Genomic DNA, 19,756 nt, shown 5'->3' on the forward strand with positions numbered 1-19,756 from the left:
GTACGTTGAATACGGAAGGCGATCTGGTGGAAGCTAGATATTTTACTTCATAACTTTTTAAATATGGATATTTTTTTACACAAATGCATCGCTTTACTTCAGAAGGCCTTTATTAACCCCCGGAGCCATGTGGAGTACGTTTATGATGGATGGAAGCACTTTCTTCCTATAGTTTGAACATGCTTTTAAGATCTTTAAAAGTAATTTTCAAATAAGCATAATCATGTTTTTTTCTTTTCTTTTATTCAGTAAAATGATCATTTTACAATTAAATCAAAAATTTGAGAGGAGATTTGAAGAAAATTTGTTTAATATTTAAATTCAGTGCTGCTGCAACTTGTGGCAAAATCCAAAAAAAGTAAGAAATACTGGGATGAAAGCAATACCATGAAGCAGCCCAAAAGTAATGACTAGCATCACAATGGTGAAGAGGGTTCTAAATATGTAGCTACTGGAAGCTGAAAGTACCACCACACCCACAATTGTGGAAAGAGCCCCTTGAAGTATGGGGTAGCCCAGGTGCGTCAGTGCCTCCACAACTCTCTCATTCACGTTGGGCTTAGTACTGGACACAAACGTATAGGAGATATGAGCAGAGAAGTCCACGGAGAAGCCGATGCTAATGACCAAGTTTATCATGGAGATTGAATCAAGGCTAATGTTTAGCAGTGCCATGAAGCCAGTGACTCCCAAAATAACTGAAGCGATTGCAAAGGCCACCCACAAGGCGCAAAGAGGATTTGGAATCAGCACAAGAGAAATGGCCAGCATTACTGCGGTTGCGACCGTGACAGTCTGAAGAGTGATATGCCCTATTACAGTATACTGATCGTGGTATATAAATGCTGGATGGTAGACCAACAATGGACACGGGCAGCTCTCTGCTCTCTTCCGTAGTGAGTTCAACATGTTCTTCTCTGTGGAGTTCTGAACAATTGTCTGAATAAATAGACGTGAAGCAACTATGTCATTATTGGTTATGTTGACATCCTGTTTGAGCATTGGATGGTGGTCCAAAAACTGATACAGATGTGTTTTAAATGTAGCTTCTGTGCTGATGTTATTACCGTGATCCTCTGCATACTTTTCGAAGGAATGAAGCCAAGATGTGGATAAGTTCTTGACAGAATTCAGCTCCTGAAATTTCATAATACAAGACTCAAGTTGATTACGTTCATTCGCCTCCCAATATGGAAATGTGCCATTGATGGCTAACATTACATTTGGACCATGATAATGAAAGTATGTCTTCTCAGCCTCATAGTATTGGACAATGTAGGACTTATCAAGTGCTAGGTTCTTGAGATCAATGCCTTCCTTAAGCTGCAGGCAGCCATAAACACTAACAGCAATGTATACTAAGTAGATAAAAACTACTATTGCTTTACTCCAAACTGTTGTCAAAAATGGTCCATAGTACTTCCTGAAGAACAATGTCATTGGGTGCTCTTCCTCGGTTCCTGTGTCATGGTTGTAAGATCCTCCGACACAGCAGACAGCGTAAGCTTTAGACCGTCCTGGTGGGACCTCATCTGGGATCTTCATGAAAGTTAACCAGTGTCTGTTCGCCCCCTCCCTTCTGCCATTCAGAGCCAGACAAGCTCCAAAGAAAGTGATGTTATAGAAGTAGCAGAACAAGATGGCCGTGCCCGCATAGAAACAGAAAGACTGAACTGAGCCAAAGGGGTTACCATAGCTGAGGTAGAAGGCTAGCACGTCAGTCAGGGTGGTGATAGTAATGGAAATGGCTGCCTCTCTGTAGGTATCAGCCATGCGGTCAGGCACTGTGGCTTGAATGTTGGTTTGTTGCCAGCTGGATATCATGATAAACATGTCATCGATACCGATTCCTAAAAAACAGTTTCACATTTTGAAATGAAAATGTGTCAATTATGGAGAATATGAAATGTGGTGCTGTGTGCATTTATGCCTTTGGACCATTTTATCCAATGTAACGTACAGTAAGTGGGGTAAGATGTGCCACCCAGTTAATCTAACACATTTTTTGGTCACATGTCCATATATTTAGAACTCATCACATACAGTTGTATGTTCTATATGGCATTTAAAATCTATCCAGGTCTCAAAATATAAATCTCAAAACAGTAGCGTTTGGGTGAAATGTGTCTGATATTTTGATATAAGCTATACCAGTGGGTCGTCAAATAGTAATAGTGAGCTTCCAAATGCAGGAAATACCAAAGTTAAAAGTTAAAAAGTTGTTTCACAGTCAAATATTGTTTTATTTTTTGAGTGCAATATAAAAGGCAAATAATGTGCAACAAAAATAAGACTTAAGACTTAATTACTAAATCATTATTTCATGTTAGTTTATTTATTTTTCAGTAATGTAATTCATTTATTCACTAAATTCCCCAATGACATGACACAGCTTACCTCTAACATGGGCAAGTTATATTTCTATGGCCTTATGTTATAGATTCTTGCACAGTGGCACAACTTACCCCACTAACACCAGATTTTTTTTAGTACATTTGTTACCTGGGAATCAAACCTGCAACCTTGCCATTGCTAGTGCTATGCTGTACCAAATGTAGGGTTGAATCAGTTCAAAATTCTAAAGATAATAAACATTTCAGAGTGGACACAGTATCTTACCAAGAATCAGGAATGGAGAAGACGCCACAGTAATAACAAATGGCACATTCATGAGTAACAGCAGCCCGAAGCTGGACAGCACTGCTTGTGCAGTGGAAAAAACTCCAAGAGAAGCCACCCATGCTTTATTCCTCACATTGTCAAACCTGTTGAGTAAAATGTATATCAAAAAAATGTATAGCTTGAATAAATATAAGACTTGCACTCTATGAAATATATTTCAGCTCATGAAATAAAATAAACAAACCTCAGGCAAGATATTATTGAAAATGAGATGGCAAGAAAGTAAGTAATTGCAAAAAGTTCAGTGACAGATTGGGTACTCTTCTCAAACTCCTGTTGTCTTGACATGGAGGTAAAATAGGATACCTGAGAAAAGAAATCGTTAAAAACCTTTCATTTAGTCACATATACTGAAAAATCATTGATTATACTAAGAATCACAGTATGCAAACCCTCAAAATACAAAATAAATGTGTTAATGGCCAAACCAATTGTCATTCATTATAAACATTTAATATACATTTCATAAAAAGTTTGCAGATTATATGATGTTATATGATGCAATGCAATCCATAAGTGTGAAGTATCTTCTTTTTGGTGCCTATGCACTTTCATGTGCAATTATGTAAAAATATTTGATGTGTTCCATATTTTAGAAAATTGTTAGAGCAATTTTATTAAGTTCATGACTGTCGTTTTAGATTTTACCAAATGAATCTTTCATAAAGCCTAGTTTTTAATTTAATGTGTGGGTTTGAATTGAATTTAGTTGAAAATTTAAAACTGGCATGGTGACTAAAATGACTAAAGAATTAACACATTGGTTATACAAAGACTCAAGCAAATAGGGACTACAAAAACATTTAACACAGTACTTACTTCTGTTACAGAGGTTGTTACATTCGACAGCAAGTCTATCAACTCTTGAAGCCAGGCTTCTCCCAGTGTTTTATTGCTCTCTTTTAAATAATAGAAAAGTCTCATTGCTTTGGCACTTCGAACAACTCCATTGTGATCCACCTCCACCTTACTGATGACATTTCCCATGTGGAGACATTTGAATTCGGACGGACAGTACTCAGGATACGTTATGTTGACAAAATGAATGTTGCTGGCATTATAATTTAAAACATCAAGCATTACGTTAGAGTTGCATGTTCCGTTCACATTTGCGCAAACATCCGAGAACAAAAATTGCTGTGCGTCGTAAGTTGCGGTGATTCCTCTGACTTGTCCATTGATGCGGATGACCTCTTCTAGTGCGGCAACACTGAGTATGTTTGTCTGACAGGAGAATATCAAAGATGCAAAAACCCCATCAGTGTTTAAGCGTATAATTGAAAACTGTGAGTCAATTTGTGGAAAAGTTTCTTGAAAGAAACGCCTCTCCACTTTAGCACGGCCGTTTTTTGGAGTAAACTGCTCCACTATGTCATTGGATTTCAGGTCATTCAGAAAGTAAAATCCTCCTCCTAGACCTGCAGACACCACCAACGGTAAAGTGACAAACCACCACGGGTGAAGCCCTACGAACTTACCGAAACGTTCAAAACACATCCGTATGGGCTTTTCAATGCAGTCTGTGATGTAGGACACCATGACTACATCTGGGCTCGAGGAGATGTGCGCTGTAACATATAGGCCTAATATCAAAAGAGCAGGTCCTATTTCTCCAGGGCTCTTATAGCCTACAGAACAGAACAGAACACAGTGTTGACACAAATGATCTCTTGAGGCTTTGTCTTTTGTTATCTTGATTACTATTTCCACTAGAATTACCTCTCAAGCCTATAATCAATAGGCTGAGCTTCTTCTGAAAGGGAACAATTTTCTGAAGCAGTGATCCAGGTACCTCCTGTATATTTGGAGCAATTAGCTCCTAATGAAACAATGGACCTCTGAAGTAGCAGACAATGGGAAAGCTCTTTAGAAAATGGATAAAGATTCTGAGAAACTGGATCTTGAGAAAGAGTATTCTTAAAAGTAGACTTCCTTTGTGCTGGATACTTCAAACTTCACAGTACACACATCTTTTAGGACCTACAGTCTTAAAAATTAAGGCTCCAAAAGGGCGTTTTTGCAGCAATGACAGAAGAACCATTTTGGGTTATAACCTTTCAGTTAACAGTTCTTAAAATAACCCATTTTCTTAGTGTGAGGAACATTTTAATAATCGGAAGAAGCCTTTTCCACTATAAAGATCCTTTTGTGATGTGGAAAGATTCCATGTAAAGGTTCTTCATGCAACAATAGATGCCAACAAAGATAAGGATGCATGTGTTTTTAACCAAAGATGTGACCAAATGAATCAGTCCTAAATCAATTCTTCTGTGTTTAATAATACATTGGGTGTGCAAAGGTACACACACAAATAAATGCATTAGATTATGTTGCTTTTTTCTGAGGTTTGCAGATGCATTTAAAATTATAGCTGTCTCTGATGAAGAAGGCAATAAGGCAGTGTCATACCTGGAATAAGTCACAGATACTGAGCAGTGCAACACTGTCTGGAGCTAGAGTGTCTCATGCATCCTCACATCACATTGTATCTCAACTTGTTATATTATACACAAAGATTTGTCATGTATTGTGTTCAGTATGAAATGTACAGAAGCTTATCTATTATAATGTTGTCTAAAAAAAGTAGCAGATGGTGAATAGTAGGCTATATTTGTGGTGTTCAGGTTGGATGTGGTAGCAATCACTGAACTATGTGCTGTAGGGTCCAGGGACACTAATGGTCAGATGTCCATAATCCAGCCTTGCCATCAGAAAGAGAGAGAGAGAGAGAGAGAGAGAGAGAGAGAGAGACAGAGAGAGAGAGATGAAGTTTGATCACTATGACCTGAGCTTTGCAGTGGATAGAAACTACACAACCTTGTGAAAAAAAGCACACTTATTAAGTATATGTAAACTGATCGCATGGAGTTAGAAGGTCAGCACTCATTACCATGTACTTTTAAAAAGAGTGTGTAACACGGTTCGTAGATGTGGGAAGAAGGAGGCGGGAACCGGCGAACATTTAACAAACTTTAATATATATATATATATAAACCAAAAACCAAAGGAAAGTAATGCCGGCAGACCCTCAGATGTCTGCCGGCCACACAAACATAATAAAACATAACATAAAGTCCAGGCCTGGTCCTCTCTCGTCCTTCACTGTCGTCACTCCTCCTTTTATGCTTCCGGAGCTCCTCCGTGAGGGACTCAAGGCCGGTGCGCCTCCCAGGTGGAGCTCATTAACTCTCGCGCCACCAGCCTCGCGCCGTTCTCTCACGGCTCTCGCCCGCCCTGGTCGCCACATACCCCCATCGCCCCTTGCAGGCTGGGGGGTACTCCCTCGACTACGCTTACTCCCCACCTGGGGGTAAGGACAGACGAGACGAGAGAAAGGAGACGGAAGCAAGGGGAGCGACAGGACGAGAGAGGGGAGAGAGGAAAAAGAAAGAAAAAAAAATTCTGGGTCCGGTTCCCAGACACACTGCCGCCCGGTGCTCAACCTGCCAAGAGGCTCTTCCTCGCGGTGCCATGCGATGGCACTGGATGCTCGGTGGACGGCCCGATTCTCGACCATCTCCTGGCGGCCGGCGATGGCTCCTCCGGTTGAGGGCAGCCGGCAGCGAGTCCACCGTCCCCTGCTCCTCCCCTTCATGGCGGACGGTAGCAGGCTCCAGCCCACGGCAGATGACGGCACTCCTCCACTCCCTCCAGGACGGCAGCCACCCCACCTCGTCCCAGGAGCATGGCATTCAGGTCTCCGTCCCACCTTTCACAAGGCTCCAGTACCACCGCCTCGGGCAGCCTCTCGCGGTCTTCACTCCCGCGCTGCCCGAACTCCGCGGCACCACGATCCCCCTCAGCAGCGAGGGCTCTCCGACAGCATGTCCCTCCTTCCTCCCGGGTTTTGGCACCAATGTAACACGGTTCGTAGATGTAGGAAGAAGGAGGCGGGAACCGGCGAACATTTAACAAACTTTAATATATAAATAAACCAAAAACCAAAGGAAAGTAATGCCGGCAGACCCTCATGGACGTCTGCCGGTCCTTCACTGTCGTCGCTCCTCCTTTTATGCTTCTGGAGCTCCTCCGTGAGGGACTCAAGGCCGGTGCGGCTCCCAGGTGGAGCTCATTAACTCTCGCACCACCAGCCTCGCGCCATTCCCTCACAGCTCTCGCCTGCCCTGGTCGCCACATAGTACTTATAACAAAAACAGTATACTCTAAAAGAATATTCAGTGTGAACTGAATGTAATGTTTTTTTTTTTTTTGACACTTAACCGCATGTTACTTGCAATTAAATGAAAATCTATTATAGTTTAAATTTATAGTAAATGCAATTAGTTGAACTTAAGCGTGCTTTTTACATAAATACATTATAAGTACATATTTATATGTACCTTCTTTGAAGGTGCACTGTCGAATGCACATTTATGGTACTAAAATTGAATGTAATTTCTATTGAAACTTGTATGTAATTACACATTTGTAATGATGAAGTTGCAGTTTAGTACATTTAAAATATATTTACTTTTCATGTATTATTGAATAATACACTACAGTTAAAATTATAATATTTTAATGTGTTATTGAATAATACACCAGTTAAAATTATAGGCTAATCAGGTACTTTATTAAAGCATCAAAATATGTGTACTTAAAGCATGACAAAATATTAACATAATGATTTAAAATGTACTTAAAAGTTTAATTCGAAATTACAAAGTGCACTTTTTGCAAAGTGTACAAGTGTATTAAGAAAGTTATGAATGTACTCTATTTAAAAACACTTAAAGGGTTAGTTCAGCAAAAAATGAAACTTCCAATCTCAAAAGTATGTTTAAAAAACTGTACTTGCAGATAATATAATATTAATAAAATAAAAGGCTACTTAAAGGGTTAGTTCACCCAAAAATGAAAATTCTGTCATTTATTACTTACCCTCATGCCATTCCACACCCGTAAGACCTTCGTTAATCTTCGGAACACAAATGAATTTGATAAATCCGATGGCTCTGTGAGGCCTGCATAGGGAGAAATTACATTTCCTCTCTCAAGATCCATAAAGGTACTAAAAACATATTTAAATCGGTTCATGTGAGTACAGTGGTTCAATATTAATATTATAAAGCGACGAGAATATTTTTGGAGCGCCAAAAAAACGAAATAACGACTTATAGTGATGGCCGATTTCAAAACACTGCTTCAGGAAGCTTCGGAGTGTTATGAATCAGCATGTCGAATCAGCGGTTCAGAGCGACAAAGTCACGTGATTTCAGCAGTTTGGCTATTTGACACGTGATCCGAATCATGATTCGATACGCTGATTCATTATGCTCCGAAGCTTCCTGAAGCAGTGTTTTGAAATCTTGAACCACTGTACTCACATGAACTGATTTAAATATGTTTTTAGTACCTTTATGGATCTTGAGAGAGGAAATGTCATTGCTCCCTATGCAGGCCTCACGGAGCCATCGGATTTAAACTAAAATATCTAAATTTGTGTTCCGAAGATGAACGAAGGTCTTACGGGTGTGGAACGGCATGAGGGTAAGTAATAAATGACATAATTTTCATTTTTGGGTGAACTAACCCTTTAAGTGGCCTTTTATTTCATTAATGTTATATTATCTGCAAGTACAGTTTTTTAAACATACTTTTGAGATTGGAAGTACACTACAAGTGCACATAGCACACTCCTTTTTCACAAAGGTAAACACACACACACACGCACACACACACTTACATTGGGTTTCCATGTTTTATGGGGACTTTCCATAGACATAATGATCTTTATACTGTACAAACTGTATAATATATCCCCTAACCCTAAACCTACCCATCACAGAAAAGTTTTTTTTATAAGCTGTTTTCCTCATGGGGACCAAAAAAAAAAAAAAAAAAAAAGGATTTATAAGTGCTATATATATATATATATATATATATATATATATATATATATATATATATATATATATATATATATATATATATATTAGGTTTGTTTAGGTTTCAGTTTGTTAGTAAATTCCTCATGATTAGTTATTCCACCAGCTTTCTCTTATATGAACACTATTTGTCACATTAGTAGTCCTATTACATTTTGAATAAGGGTACACCATATATATATAGTCTATTTTAATAGACATTTATCTCATCTTGTGCAAGACTTTCTAAGTAAGCATGCATATCAGTCAATGTGATCAAATGCTGACTGCTAATAGCCTATTTTACAGATGATTTGGCATTTACCCTATTTTGTCAGTTAATTCTTCGTGTTTAGTTATTTCACATCATATCTCTTATATGAGCACCATTTATTACATCGGAGCTTAAAGAAGCCCCAGTGTCCTCAGTCAAATTTTATTTCAACACTTGGACCTCTTACACAACATCTAACTTGATCCACGTGACGTCACGCTTCAGTCGGAAGTTCCAGCGCAGCAGCAGAAGAGGCGAACGCGAGTTAAACCAGTTTTAGTGTAAACAGCCAGAACATGGACGACGACGTGTTAACGACTCTAAAGATTTTAATAATCGGAGAGAGTGGTGTCGGTAAATCAAGGTGAGGTCTGAATGTGCTGTTTGTTGTTTTGTTTATTCTTGTCCGTACAGTAGGATGAGTTGGTAAAAAAGCGTTAGCCTCGTCTGAACGAGCAACAAGCTCCGCTGAGTTAATGCTGGCTGCCTACTGTGCCCAGACTTTGCCAATTCAATTCAGCCATTAAACTGTACCTGTAAATGTTGTTTTTGGCTTAAGAACAGAAGGAAAGGTGCTATCGTGTCCCCTTCGTGGTATTTTGAGATGTGATGTTGATTTGTTTTTAAGCTACATTGCTAGCATTACAATAGTAAAACATAGGGATTTAATTATTTTGACTTTTTAAAAATACGCTGGTAATGAATACTTTGTATACTGTTACTGTTGTCGCATTCCTTTAAATATTTAATAAGAGCAGAGCAGTGTTAGCTGGCAGCTGTTCCTGTAGCAGTCATGCTATATGCTCGTTGTGTGGCAGTTACCTCTAGAAATACATAAGGCCTTAGATTGAGTTTATGGAGTGGTCAAATACTCACTTATGAACAGATGACGTATGATGATAAAGTGATTTAGCTAAATTGGTGTTACAAGTAAATTCAAAGCCTTTTCTTATGCAAGTAGGAACGTAAATGTCCTCTTCATTATTGAATTTGTCATGTAAAGTAATTGTATAAGAAAACAATACTATGATAAACACATATGTAATACTTTATTACAACAATTATTTGTCATTTTAATTCTAATTTGCTTATATTTGTCCGTTCTGTCCACAGTTTGCTCCTGCGTTTCACAGATGACACCTTCGACCCAGAATTAGCTGCAACCATTGGTGAGTCACACGAGTGCTTGTGAATATTACAGATAATAACCACACATTGTTAACATGCCTGTAATCAGTTAATGCTCAAAACTAATGAGCTTATAAACTAAGTCTTACTGTGCAGTTAAGTCATGTTGTTAGAATATGTAGTTTTACCTCCATAACAAATGTAATTTAATCCTTGTGGGAATAGAGCCTAATTTAAAATCTGCATTTGATATTTTTCATTGATTGATTTAGGTGTGGACTTCAAAGTGAAAACTGTCGCTATAGATGGCAACCGAGCAAAGCTGGCCATATGGGTAAGTGCTGTAAGACTGTCTTTTATAAATATGAATTTTATAAATGCTTTACATTTGGTAAACACTCAATAAAGTGATGTAATGGCTCAAATGTGTGCAATATTTTAGGATTATTTGTCATGTCCACAGCTGTTGTAATAGTCTTTTTCATTCCACTAGATGTCACTATTACACTTTGTAGAATCAAGTGTTGTAGATCTGTTTAGAAAGCTGCTGAAATCCTCTTGAACATCTGTTTTAGGACACGGCGGGTCAGGAGAGGTTCAGAACTCTAACACCAAGCTACTACAGAGGAGCCCAGGGTGTCATTTTGGGTTAGTGTTTTTGCATAATTTATTTTATCATTTATTACACAGCTCTCTGAAGCAAGAGTTCTGCAGACAGATGTTTTGTATAATGACTGATTTCCTACATAGCTGTGCTAATTTCATGTTTCCTCTCATGATAAAATAATTTCTACTTAAATTGTCAAGAAAATTAAATTAATTATTAAATTGGTAAGTAGCCATGAATAAGTAGAGGCCTACAGTTAGACGGTCAGTATCGAGTATATATTAACTCTCAAACAACACTAGTTGCTGAATGTGAAATTTACAGTGTTATGGTTTTCTCTTCTTTTAGTGTATGATGTTACACGGCGGGACACATTCACAAAGCTTGAGAACTGGCTCAACGAACTGGAGACATATTGTACACGCAATGACCTGGTTAAAATGCTGGTGGGGAACAAAATTGACAAGGTTTGTTTGATTAATATTCTGAATGTAAACCTGCATGATACAGTGTTTTCAAGCTATGTTTTCATGTTTTAAAGCTGTAAAGGTTTTGTCTGGCTATCACCAGACCAAGCTCAATTTAAAATTGAACATTGGTCTGGGGAGTTTGCTATGTATTTCCTACTGCACAAGAGGCGTGATCAATGAGCATTATTCACGCAATTGGATAGTCCTTCAACCAATCAGATCAACGATCCGGGTGACGTACTTTTGCAGAGCGATGCGAAAACTCCAGACAGGTTTAGTTTGTAGCATTGATCAGCGGTTTGCAGAAGCAGCAATGGCATCGGGCGATTTTTGCAGGTTGTGCAAAAAAACATAAAAGTGAGTGATATTTACACCCAGTCGAGCGATTTGTTTGCTAAACTAAAGTCATTTAGCATCGTTGAGAGGTTAAAAGGAATTGGATTGACGGTCGTACGAGAGACGTCATCGTGTTTTACCCGCCCAGAGCCATAGAAAGCGCTCTGTACCCACCAATAGCGAGCAAGGTGGATAAGCCAGTCTGTGATTGGTTCCCGCAAAAGTGTAACAGATGCAGCAGAAATGAATGTACGGGTTTCCAGACTGAGTTGCCGGGCGAAATCTAATCGCCGGCAGATCAGGCTGGGTTTACCCAGTCTAGTAAGGGTTGTTAACAGGGTAGAAAAGGGGAAAGGGATAGTTTCCCCTATAATGAAAATTAAGTCATCCTTTACTCACCCCAGTGTTGTTCTAATGCAGTATGCCGTTCTTTCTCTTTTGACCACAAAAAGAGATTTATTTAAAAAAAGTGTCCTGCTCATGCTTGTCCATATGCCAGTGAATAGCAACCAGCTGTAGGCTTTTAAAAAATATGCAAAAACTTCACAAAATGGTCCCATGCAACACGTCAGATATTCCAAGTGTTCTGGGGATTTTGGTGTGAAAACAAACAGAAATGTAATGTATGAAGAATCTTGACCTTGGTCGTTGATCTTCTGTGCATGGCTGCCTGTTCATAAGATTCTGTTGGCGCCTCAGTTCACTCTGACTCACCCAAAAAAAAAAAACAAGTTGTGAGAAAACAAAATTAATAAAAAGGTGACCAACGCTCAGTGAAATCGCCTTGGTCCCAAATCCTACTCCGCAGTAGATGCCAACCTTTTTGAGTTGAATCAAGTTAAAAGATTAGTTCACTTCTGAATGAAAATTTCCTGATGATTTACTCACCCCCATGTCATCCAAGATGTTCATGTCTTTCTTTCTTCAGTCGAAAAGAAATTAAGGTTTTTGATGAAAACATTCCAGGATTATTCTCCTTATAGTGGACTTCAGTGGCCTCCAGATGGTTGAAGGTCAAAATTACAGTTTCAGTGCAGCTTAAAAGGGCTTTAAACGATACCAGAAGAGGAATAAGGGTCTTATCTAGCGAAACGATTGGTCATTTTCGAAAAAAAAATACAACTGTATATGCTTTATAAACACAAATGATCACCTTGCACATGCTTCCACCATTCCGCTTTCTGTATGTCCTACGCCTTCCCTATTCTGCTTACGGAAAAAAATGGAACTGGTGCCACGTTCATTCCGTAAGTTGAATTGGGAAGGCGTAGGACATGCAGCGTAAGCGTTTTGAAGAATACGGAAAGCGGAAGCACTTACAAAGCATATACATTTGTATTTTTTTTTTTTAAATGGCCGATCTTTTCGCTAGATAAGACCCTTATTCCTCGTCTGGTATCGTTTAAAGCCCTTTTAAGCTGCACTGAAACTGTAATTTTGACCTTCATCCGTCTAGAGGCCATTAAAGTCCACTATAAGGAGAATAATCCTGGAATGTTTTCATCAAAAACCTTAATTTCTTTTTGACTGAAGAAAGAAAGACATGAACATCTTGGATGACATGGGGGTGAGTAAATTATCAGGAAAATTTTATTTGAAAGTGGACTAATCCTTTAAGTGTTCAGTTTGACTTTGAAGTCTGACTAACATATTATTAACTAGATTATGCAAACTTACAGCACTTGATACTAATATGTCAGTGATTCCAACTGTGATTAAAATATCTAATATTGTATGCCAGGGCCTATTTTCTGCTGAAGAACTGGCACTTGTTGAGTTTGCTTATATGAAAGCAATTCAACAGTTTAAAAAAAATTCTAAAGCCTCCCCCCCAAAAAAAATCATGGAATGTGACCCTAAAGACAAGTGTTGAAGTTACATGTGCTGACATTGGGAGTTTCCTCTTTTTTTTGTTGCCTTGTCTTGGGGTGATTCGGAATTCTAATTAGAAAGCCCTTTTCTCTTTCAGGACAACCGTGAAGTAGACCGGAACGAAGGCTTGAAGTTTGCACGGAAACACTCAATGCTTTTTATCGGTATGTTTCCTCTTTATCATCATTCCTTTTGTTTTCAGTTGGATTGAATGTTTTGGACGAGTCTCTTTGGAACTTAAACTAATTAGCTTTCTTGGCACCATAGTCCCCTTGTTAGCCATTAGAGAATGTGGATGAGCATGATGGTCTGTCTTTGTCCAACCAATACTGTCTTGCCAGGATTTTCTTTATATTTTCCAGAACCTTTTGAAATAAAGATGTCAAAAAAGCTTTCAGTTATAAGAGGTGAACTTGGGTTGAACAGATGCTTTGAAATAGCCATTGACTCTTTGTTCCTGGATAGATCATGGAACATAAGTAGTAGACTTTTCTGCCATAGTACTTTATCTGCAGAGTGGGACTGCTGGGTACTAGGCCTGGGCGATATATCGCATGCGATTGTCACGCGCATTTCGTCAGGAAAGCCGGTTCCCTGATTACCGCTAAATCGCCATCACCTGCTTTCAAATGAAGCGGCATTTAATAGACAGAACCGTAGTTCACTGACAAGCTACGCAATATCTCGTTCATTATCGAAGGCGATTCATCTGCGATAATGAATGCGATATTGCGTAGCTTGTCAGTGATCTACGGTTCTGTCTAATAAATGGCGCTCCATTTGAAAGCAGGTGATGGCGATTTAGCGGTAATCAGGGAACCGGCTTTACTGACGAAATGCGCGTGACAATCGCATGCGATATATCGCCCAGCCCTACTGGGTACTGTATCCCAGAGTGCAATGTGCTTGACCTGTCCTTCCTTTTCCCTCAAAGTGACTGAACTGGAAGTAATATCAGCCATATATACACTCTAAAAAATGCTGGGTTAAAAACAACCCAAGTTGGGTTGAAAATGGACAAACCCAGCAATTGGGTTGTTTTAACCCAGCGGTAGGGTTAAATGTTTGCCCAACCTGCTGGGTAGTTTTATTTAACTCAACTATTGTTTAAAAATGACTGTATTGCTTAATTAAAATTAACCCAAAGTATGTTGGAAATGAACATTTATTAATATTCAATGAATAATTATTAAACAATAAACATTTATTAAATTGCTTATTAATAAATTTATATTAATAAACTATTAAACTATTAAATTTATATTAATAAAATATTAAAGCTTATTAATAAACATTCACCTTTTGTCTATTATTGTTGCCTCTAATTGCTTCTGATTTTTAATTTCCCAACTATTTTGGGTTCATTTTAAGCTAGCCATATAGCAATTTTTAAACAATAGTTGGTTTAAATAAAACTACCCAGCAGGTTGGGCAAACATTTAACCCAACCGCTGGGTTAAAACAACCCAATCGCTGGGTTTGTCCATTTTCAACCCAACTTGGGTTGTTTTTAACCCAGCATTTTTTAGAGTGTGTGTGTGTGTGATATATATATATATATATATATATATATATATATATATATATATATATATATATATATATATATATATATATATATATATATATATATATATATATATATATATATATTTATATAGACTCATTGGGTGCATCCAAAATCGCATACTATATAGTAGGTGAAAAGGTATGTGACAAAAGAAGTATATCTGAATTCACAGTGCTCAAAAAGTACCTTTACTTCCGGTGTGCGTACAATGGACACTTTACTATCACATGAGGCCACAAGAGAGGATTTGTGAATGGCAGTGAAGCGATGCAACTGCCGCTAGTAGGTCACATGATAACGACAATGTGGTGAATGTAGTGCATTCCGATTACATTCATACTACACGCATTCACATTTCACTATATAGAACATACTTTTTTAGTAAATAAGAATCTACTCAAGAGTGTATGCGATTTTGGATGCAGCCAGTATTTGATTTTGAGTGCCAAAAGCTCATATTCTTTACACAAACAAATGAAAATTTTAATTTCTGAGATAAATGGATGCCACTTGCAGGACTGCAACATGCTGAGGTTGCAGAGGACAACAATACTATTTCAAATATGTTTTAGTAGACAGTATATATAGCACTGTATACTAGGATTTAATTCTAAATAGCATACAGTATCTCACAGAAGTGAGTACACCCCTCACATTTTAGTAAATATTTTATTATATCTTTTCATGTGACAACACTGAAGAAATGACACTTTGCTACAATGTAAAGTAGCGAGTGTACAGCTTGAATAACAGTGTAAATTTTCTGTCCCCTCAAAATAACTCAACACACAGCCATTAAAGTCTAAACCGCTGACCACAAGAGTGAGTACACCCCTAAGTGAAAATGTAGCTCAGTTTCAGGGTCTTGGCAATCTTCTTATAGCTTACGCCATCTTTATGTAGAGCAACAATTCTTTTTTTCAGATCCTCAGAGAGTTCTTTGCCATGGGGTGCCATGTTGAACTTTCATTGATCAGTACGAGAGAGTGAGAGCGATAACACCAAATTTAACACACCTGCTCCCCATTCATACCTGAGACCTTGTAACACTAACGAGTCACATGACACCAGGGAGAGAAAATGGCTAATTGGGCCCAATTTGGACATTTTCACTTAGGGGTGTACTTACTTTTGTGGCCAGCGGTTTAGACATTAATGGCTGTGTGTTGAGTTATTTTGAGGGGACTGCAAATTTACACTGTTATTCAAGCTGTACACTCACTTTACATTATAGCAAAGTGTCATTTCTTCAGTGTTGTCACATGAAAAGATATAATAACATTTTTACAAAAATGTGAGGGGTGTACTTACATCTAGTCAAGTCAAGTCAAGTCAAATTTATTTATATAGCGCTTTTTACAATTGGTAATTGTTTCAAAGCAGCTTTACATATTAGGAGCACAGAAAAAAGAGAAATGGTTAAAAATAAGCTGTACAAGCAAGCGTGGTAATATGTAACATATACAAGATGGTGCTACATTAAGCCAATGTCGGCTGACTCCCAGGGGTGGAAAAAACCCCCTAGGAGAAAAACCCAGCGTGCTAGCACTGGGAAAAAAGTCCTAGGAGGGAAAAAACACCTTGGAAGATATATATAATATATGTAAATGGATATGGAGATCAAAATCTGAATTATACATTTTTATTATAGGAGATTAAAAATAGATTATATATAAATATATGTAAGCGGATACGGAGATTTAAAAATCTGAATTATAGATGCAGCCAGAACTGGATCTGTAGGCCCATTGTCTCCTGGGCTACGTTGTAGTCAGGTCCAGGTTCTCCATCTGATCTGGATACGGCCTGGATCCAGCACCCGGCAAACCTCAGGATAAGCAGAGAGACTGATATTAGCGTAGATGCCATTCTTATTCTGATGTACAGGTATATCTAGTGTTATAGGAAATGTTCTCGGTTCCGGCCGACCTAATTATTGCAGCGTAACAATCCTTTAACGGATTTGAAAAATGTTAATGTATTGATAATGTGTTATGTGTATGCAAGAGCAAAGAGATGTGTTTTTAGTCTAGATTTAAACTGACAGAGTGTGTCTGCTTCCCGAACAATGCTAGGAAGATTGTTCCAGAGTTTAGGTGCTAAATAGGAAAAGGATCTGCCGCCTTCAGTTCATCTGTGAGATACTGTATGTCAGATTTGTATAATCAGATTTTTGGGTTTAATGGATTTTTCTGTTGAACAGCCCACTGAACTTATTGTGCTTAGTTTTGGTTGTTATCAGTAACCTCTGATGTCTTCTTTTACAATCTGATGTCATCATTTGACCTTTATACTCTTAAACTGAGATTGCATCACATAATTATTACTTTGACGAGTCACCTTGCTTCTTCTCTTAATCTCTCCTGTCCATCTTAACACGTGTGGTGCCATTATCAGAGGCTAGCGCAAAGACGCGGGATGGAGTTCAGTGTGCCTTTGAAGAACTAGTGGAGAAGATCTTGCAGACGCCGGGGCTCTGGGAGAGCAGCATCCAGAACCACGGTGTCCTGCTGTCTGATCACGAACAGCAGCGTCCGGGTGCCTGTGGGGGCTACTGCTCTCTGGTTTAACATCCTCACCTCAATCCAGAACCACAAACTGAGATGGAAAGCACCGTGTTCTTTCTTCTGAATGAGAGCTTCCTCTGAGGGGGAACGGTCTGCTCCTTTAGGGCTGGTCAAAGGGACCTTTGCAGTTTGCACACTCTCTGTCACACAGTTGTTGTTGAGTCCCAGTATTCTGTCATGTTATTTTCAATGAATGTATCACAGAGCTACATTACCTTTAGCCTATGTAAACCTTTTATGTAAAATGAGTCCTGTTGAAGGTTACAACCTGAGCATGTTGAATTAGGCCAGATATTATGGGACAGAGCTGACATGCTTCCCCCTCAATGGGAGCACCACCTTTGACCTGATGTGTGTAGGCCAATAGGATTACTGGAGGGGAGGGGCCGAGAAACGGCAGGATCTGATGATCAGTGTGGTGAACTCATTCAACATTATAGTCATCAAATGTCCTTTGTACCTGGACTACATTTCATGTGCTTAACATATTCTCTGCTGCTCTCCTTTTAATCCCTTGCTTTTTATTTAAATTCATATTCTTTATCCTATGTTATTATTTAAAAAAAATAATATTTGGCCTTAGAAATATTGCTTAACATGTTCTACCTTTTGGAAAAGTTGGAAATATTCTTTTGTAAAATGTCTTTAGTAACTGTTCTGAAGCATAATTCACACAATTGTCTATGAAATGCTGTTTAGCTGCAGCTCTCATGAGTTGAGATACATTAAGCATGTTTAAATAATGTAATCTATGATGACTTGAGTCTGAATAACACATGGGATGATCCATTTTACTTCAATGTGTTTTAATCTTTGACTCATTTTTTCTTTTTCTTTTCTAGTTTAATGTGAATGGATACCAAAAAAACTGTGTTCATGGTTGTTTTTAATCACAAAGCCTTCCTGTGACTTGTTCTTGATTCTATTCACATATTGACTTGACACAAGGAAGATTTGGTTATGCCTTAATATTTATTCGATCTGCATGTTTAACATGACCTCCACTACTGGCTTTCACTATGATTCTGTAGAGAGACTGTTATTGTAGCCAGGTAAAATGGCCAGTCGTACATGATTAAATTGGTCATTTAATTTAATTATAAATGTATCTTGGTCAAAACGTTTAATATGTTTGACTTTCATTTCACCTCAAATAGAGGAGTTTGTTCTGCTGCAGAGAGATTTATTCATTCATGGTAAGAATTGCTTATGATATCCTGTAGCCAGAAAACCAAACACTAAGCAGACCCCTAATTAGGATCTCTTACAATTCATGGGTATTAAATTCACATACAACAGTTCTGTGTTCATAAATTCTTTATACTTAATTTTGTAGGTTTTTTTTTTTTTTTTTTTTTTTTTCTAGTCTGTAAGACATTTTCCGTTATGTTGTGGAAATTAGAATTATGTCTTACAGGCTTTTTTTTCATTAAAATATCTAACTAGTGTTTATACCTTGTTTTGCCACAGAATTGTCTTTTGTTGAAGTCTGTGTGAATGTGTTCAAAGTCATATCCTCATTATATTTAGCGTGTAATTTCTAGTAAATGAACTCCAGATGAGCATATATGTCTGTGGCAATCACATAAAGGCAGGGAATTGATACCTACTGCAGCTCAATGTTAGTTTAACAGGCCACATATGAAACATTTCTATACTTTGCACTACATACACAAACTCTATACAATGAACATGCTTGTCACAACAAATGTCAAAAGTTTGCACCCTGATGTGTGGCAGTTCAGGTCACTCATTGGTATCATGGTCATCTTTCTCTCCTTTCATTGAACTGATTATACAGAGCTCTGCTTGTCATAAATAATTTTTATAAAGAAGTTATTTTTATGGATTTTTGTTTGTAAAAGGGTAATTGTCTTTAGATTATCCTATACCTTGAAGCAATATCAAGTACTTTTGCTCTAATTATGATTTTTAGATCAGCTCGAATGCGAATGTTTTTTGTTTTTTTCTTCTTTTTTTTCAACAGTTTAATAAATAAGTTAACTTTGAGTGGCACACTATTGCCAGTTGCCTAGTGTAATTTTGCCCCCCTGATTATAGTAGTGGTGTTCACTACATTTTTTACAAATCAGTTGAGTGTATGATTCAACGACTTGTCCCATTCACATATTGATTTACATGCACATTAGATTCCTAACTTGCACAGTACCCAGTCGCTGCATTTAGAACCAGAGAAGGCCATCGCAATGAGCAACCGTGAGTAGCCTATAAGTGATGGCTTTGCATTGCTGAAGTGCTTTTTTTAGCAAAATATTCTAGTCTTTTCCACTGACCAGTTCTTTAGACGTAAATAAACATACAAGACTTACGCATCACAGTACAGTGCGTGTGCACAAGGCATTTTTGATTCCGATTGAGAAAA

General features: G+C 38.0%; 2 protein-coding genes across 2 annotated transcripts; one reads left to right on the forward strand and one right to left on the reverse strand.

Annotated features, from left to right (window-relative positions):
• Window positions 1-163: 163 nt before the first annotated feature.
• Window positions 164-4,561, reverse strand: LOC125251234 (patched domain-containing protein 3). The gene is made up of 4 exons (XM_048164208.1): window positions 3,502-4,561; window positions 2,867-2,988; window positions 2,620-2,765; window positions 164-1,850 (listed from the first exon to the last, which is right to left on the reverse strand). Exons 1-4 carry the CDS (start codon window positions 4,219-4,221, stop codon window positions 322-324), a joined length of 2,517 nt encoding a protein of 838 aa, XP_048020165.1. The 5' UTR covers window positions 4,222-4,561; the 3' UTR covers window positions 164-321.
• A 4,469-nt stretch (window positions 4,562-9,030) lies between these two features.
• On the forward strand, window positions 9,031-18,167 carry rab18b (RAB18B, member RAS oncogene family). The gene is made up of 7 exons (XM_048163512.1): window positions 9,031-9,187; window positions 9,937-9,992; window positions 10,224-10,285; window positions 10,527-10,599; window positions 10,907-11,025; window positions 13,334-13,400; window positions 17,204-18,167. The coding sequence occupies exons 1-7, from the start codon at window positions 9,120-9,122 to the stop codon at window positions 17,374-17,376; spliced, it is 618 nt and encodes a 205-aa protein (XP_048019469.1). The 5' UTR covers window positions 9,031-9,119; the 3' UTR covers window positions 17,377-18,167.
• The last annotated feature ends 1,589 nt before the right edge of the window (window positions 18,168-19,756 follow it).

This window comes from Megalobrama amblycephala, linkage group LG17 (assembly GCF_018812025.1).
Source record: "Megalobrama amblycephala isolate DHTTF-2021 linkage group LG17, ASM1881202v1, whole genome shotgun sequence".
Taxonomy (NCBI): domain Eukaryota; kingdom Metazoa; phylum Chordata; class Actinopteri; order Cypriniformes; family Xenocyprididae; genus Megalobrama; species Megalobrama amblycephala.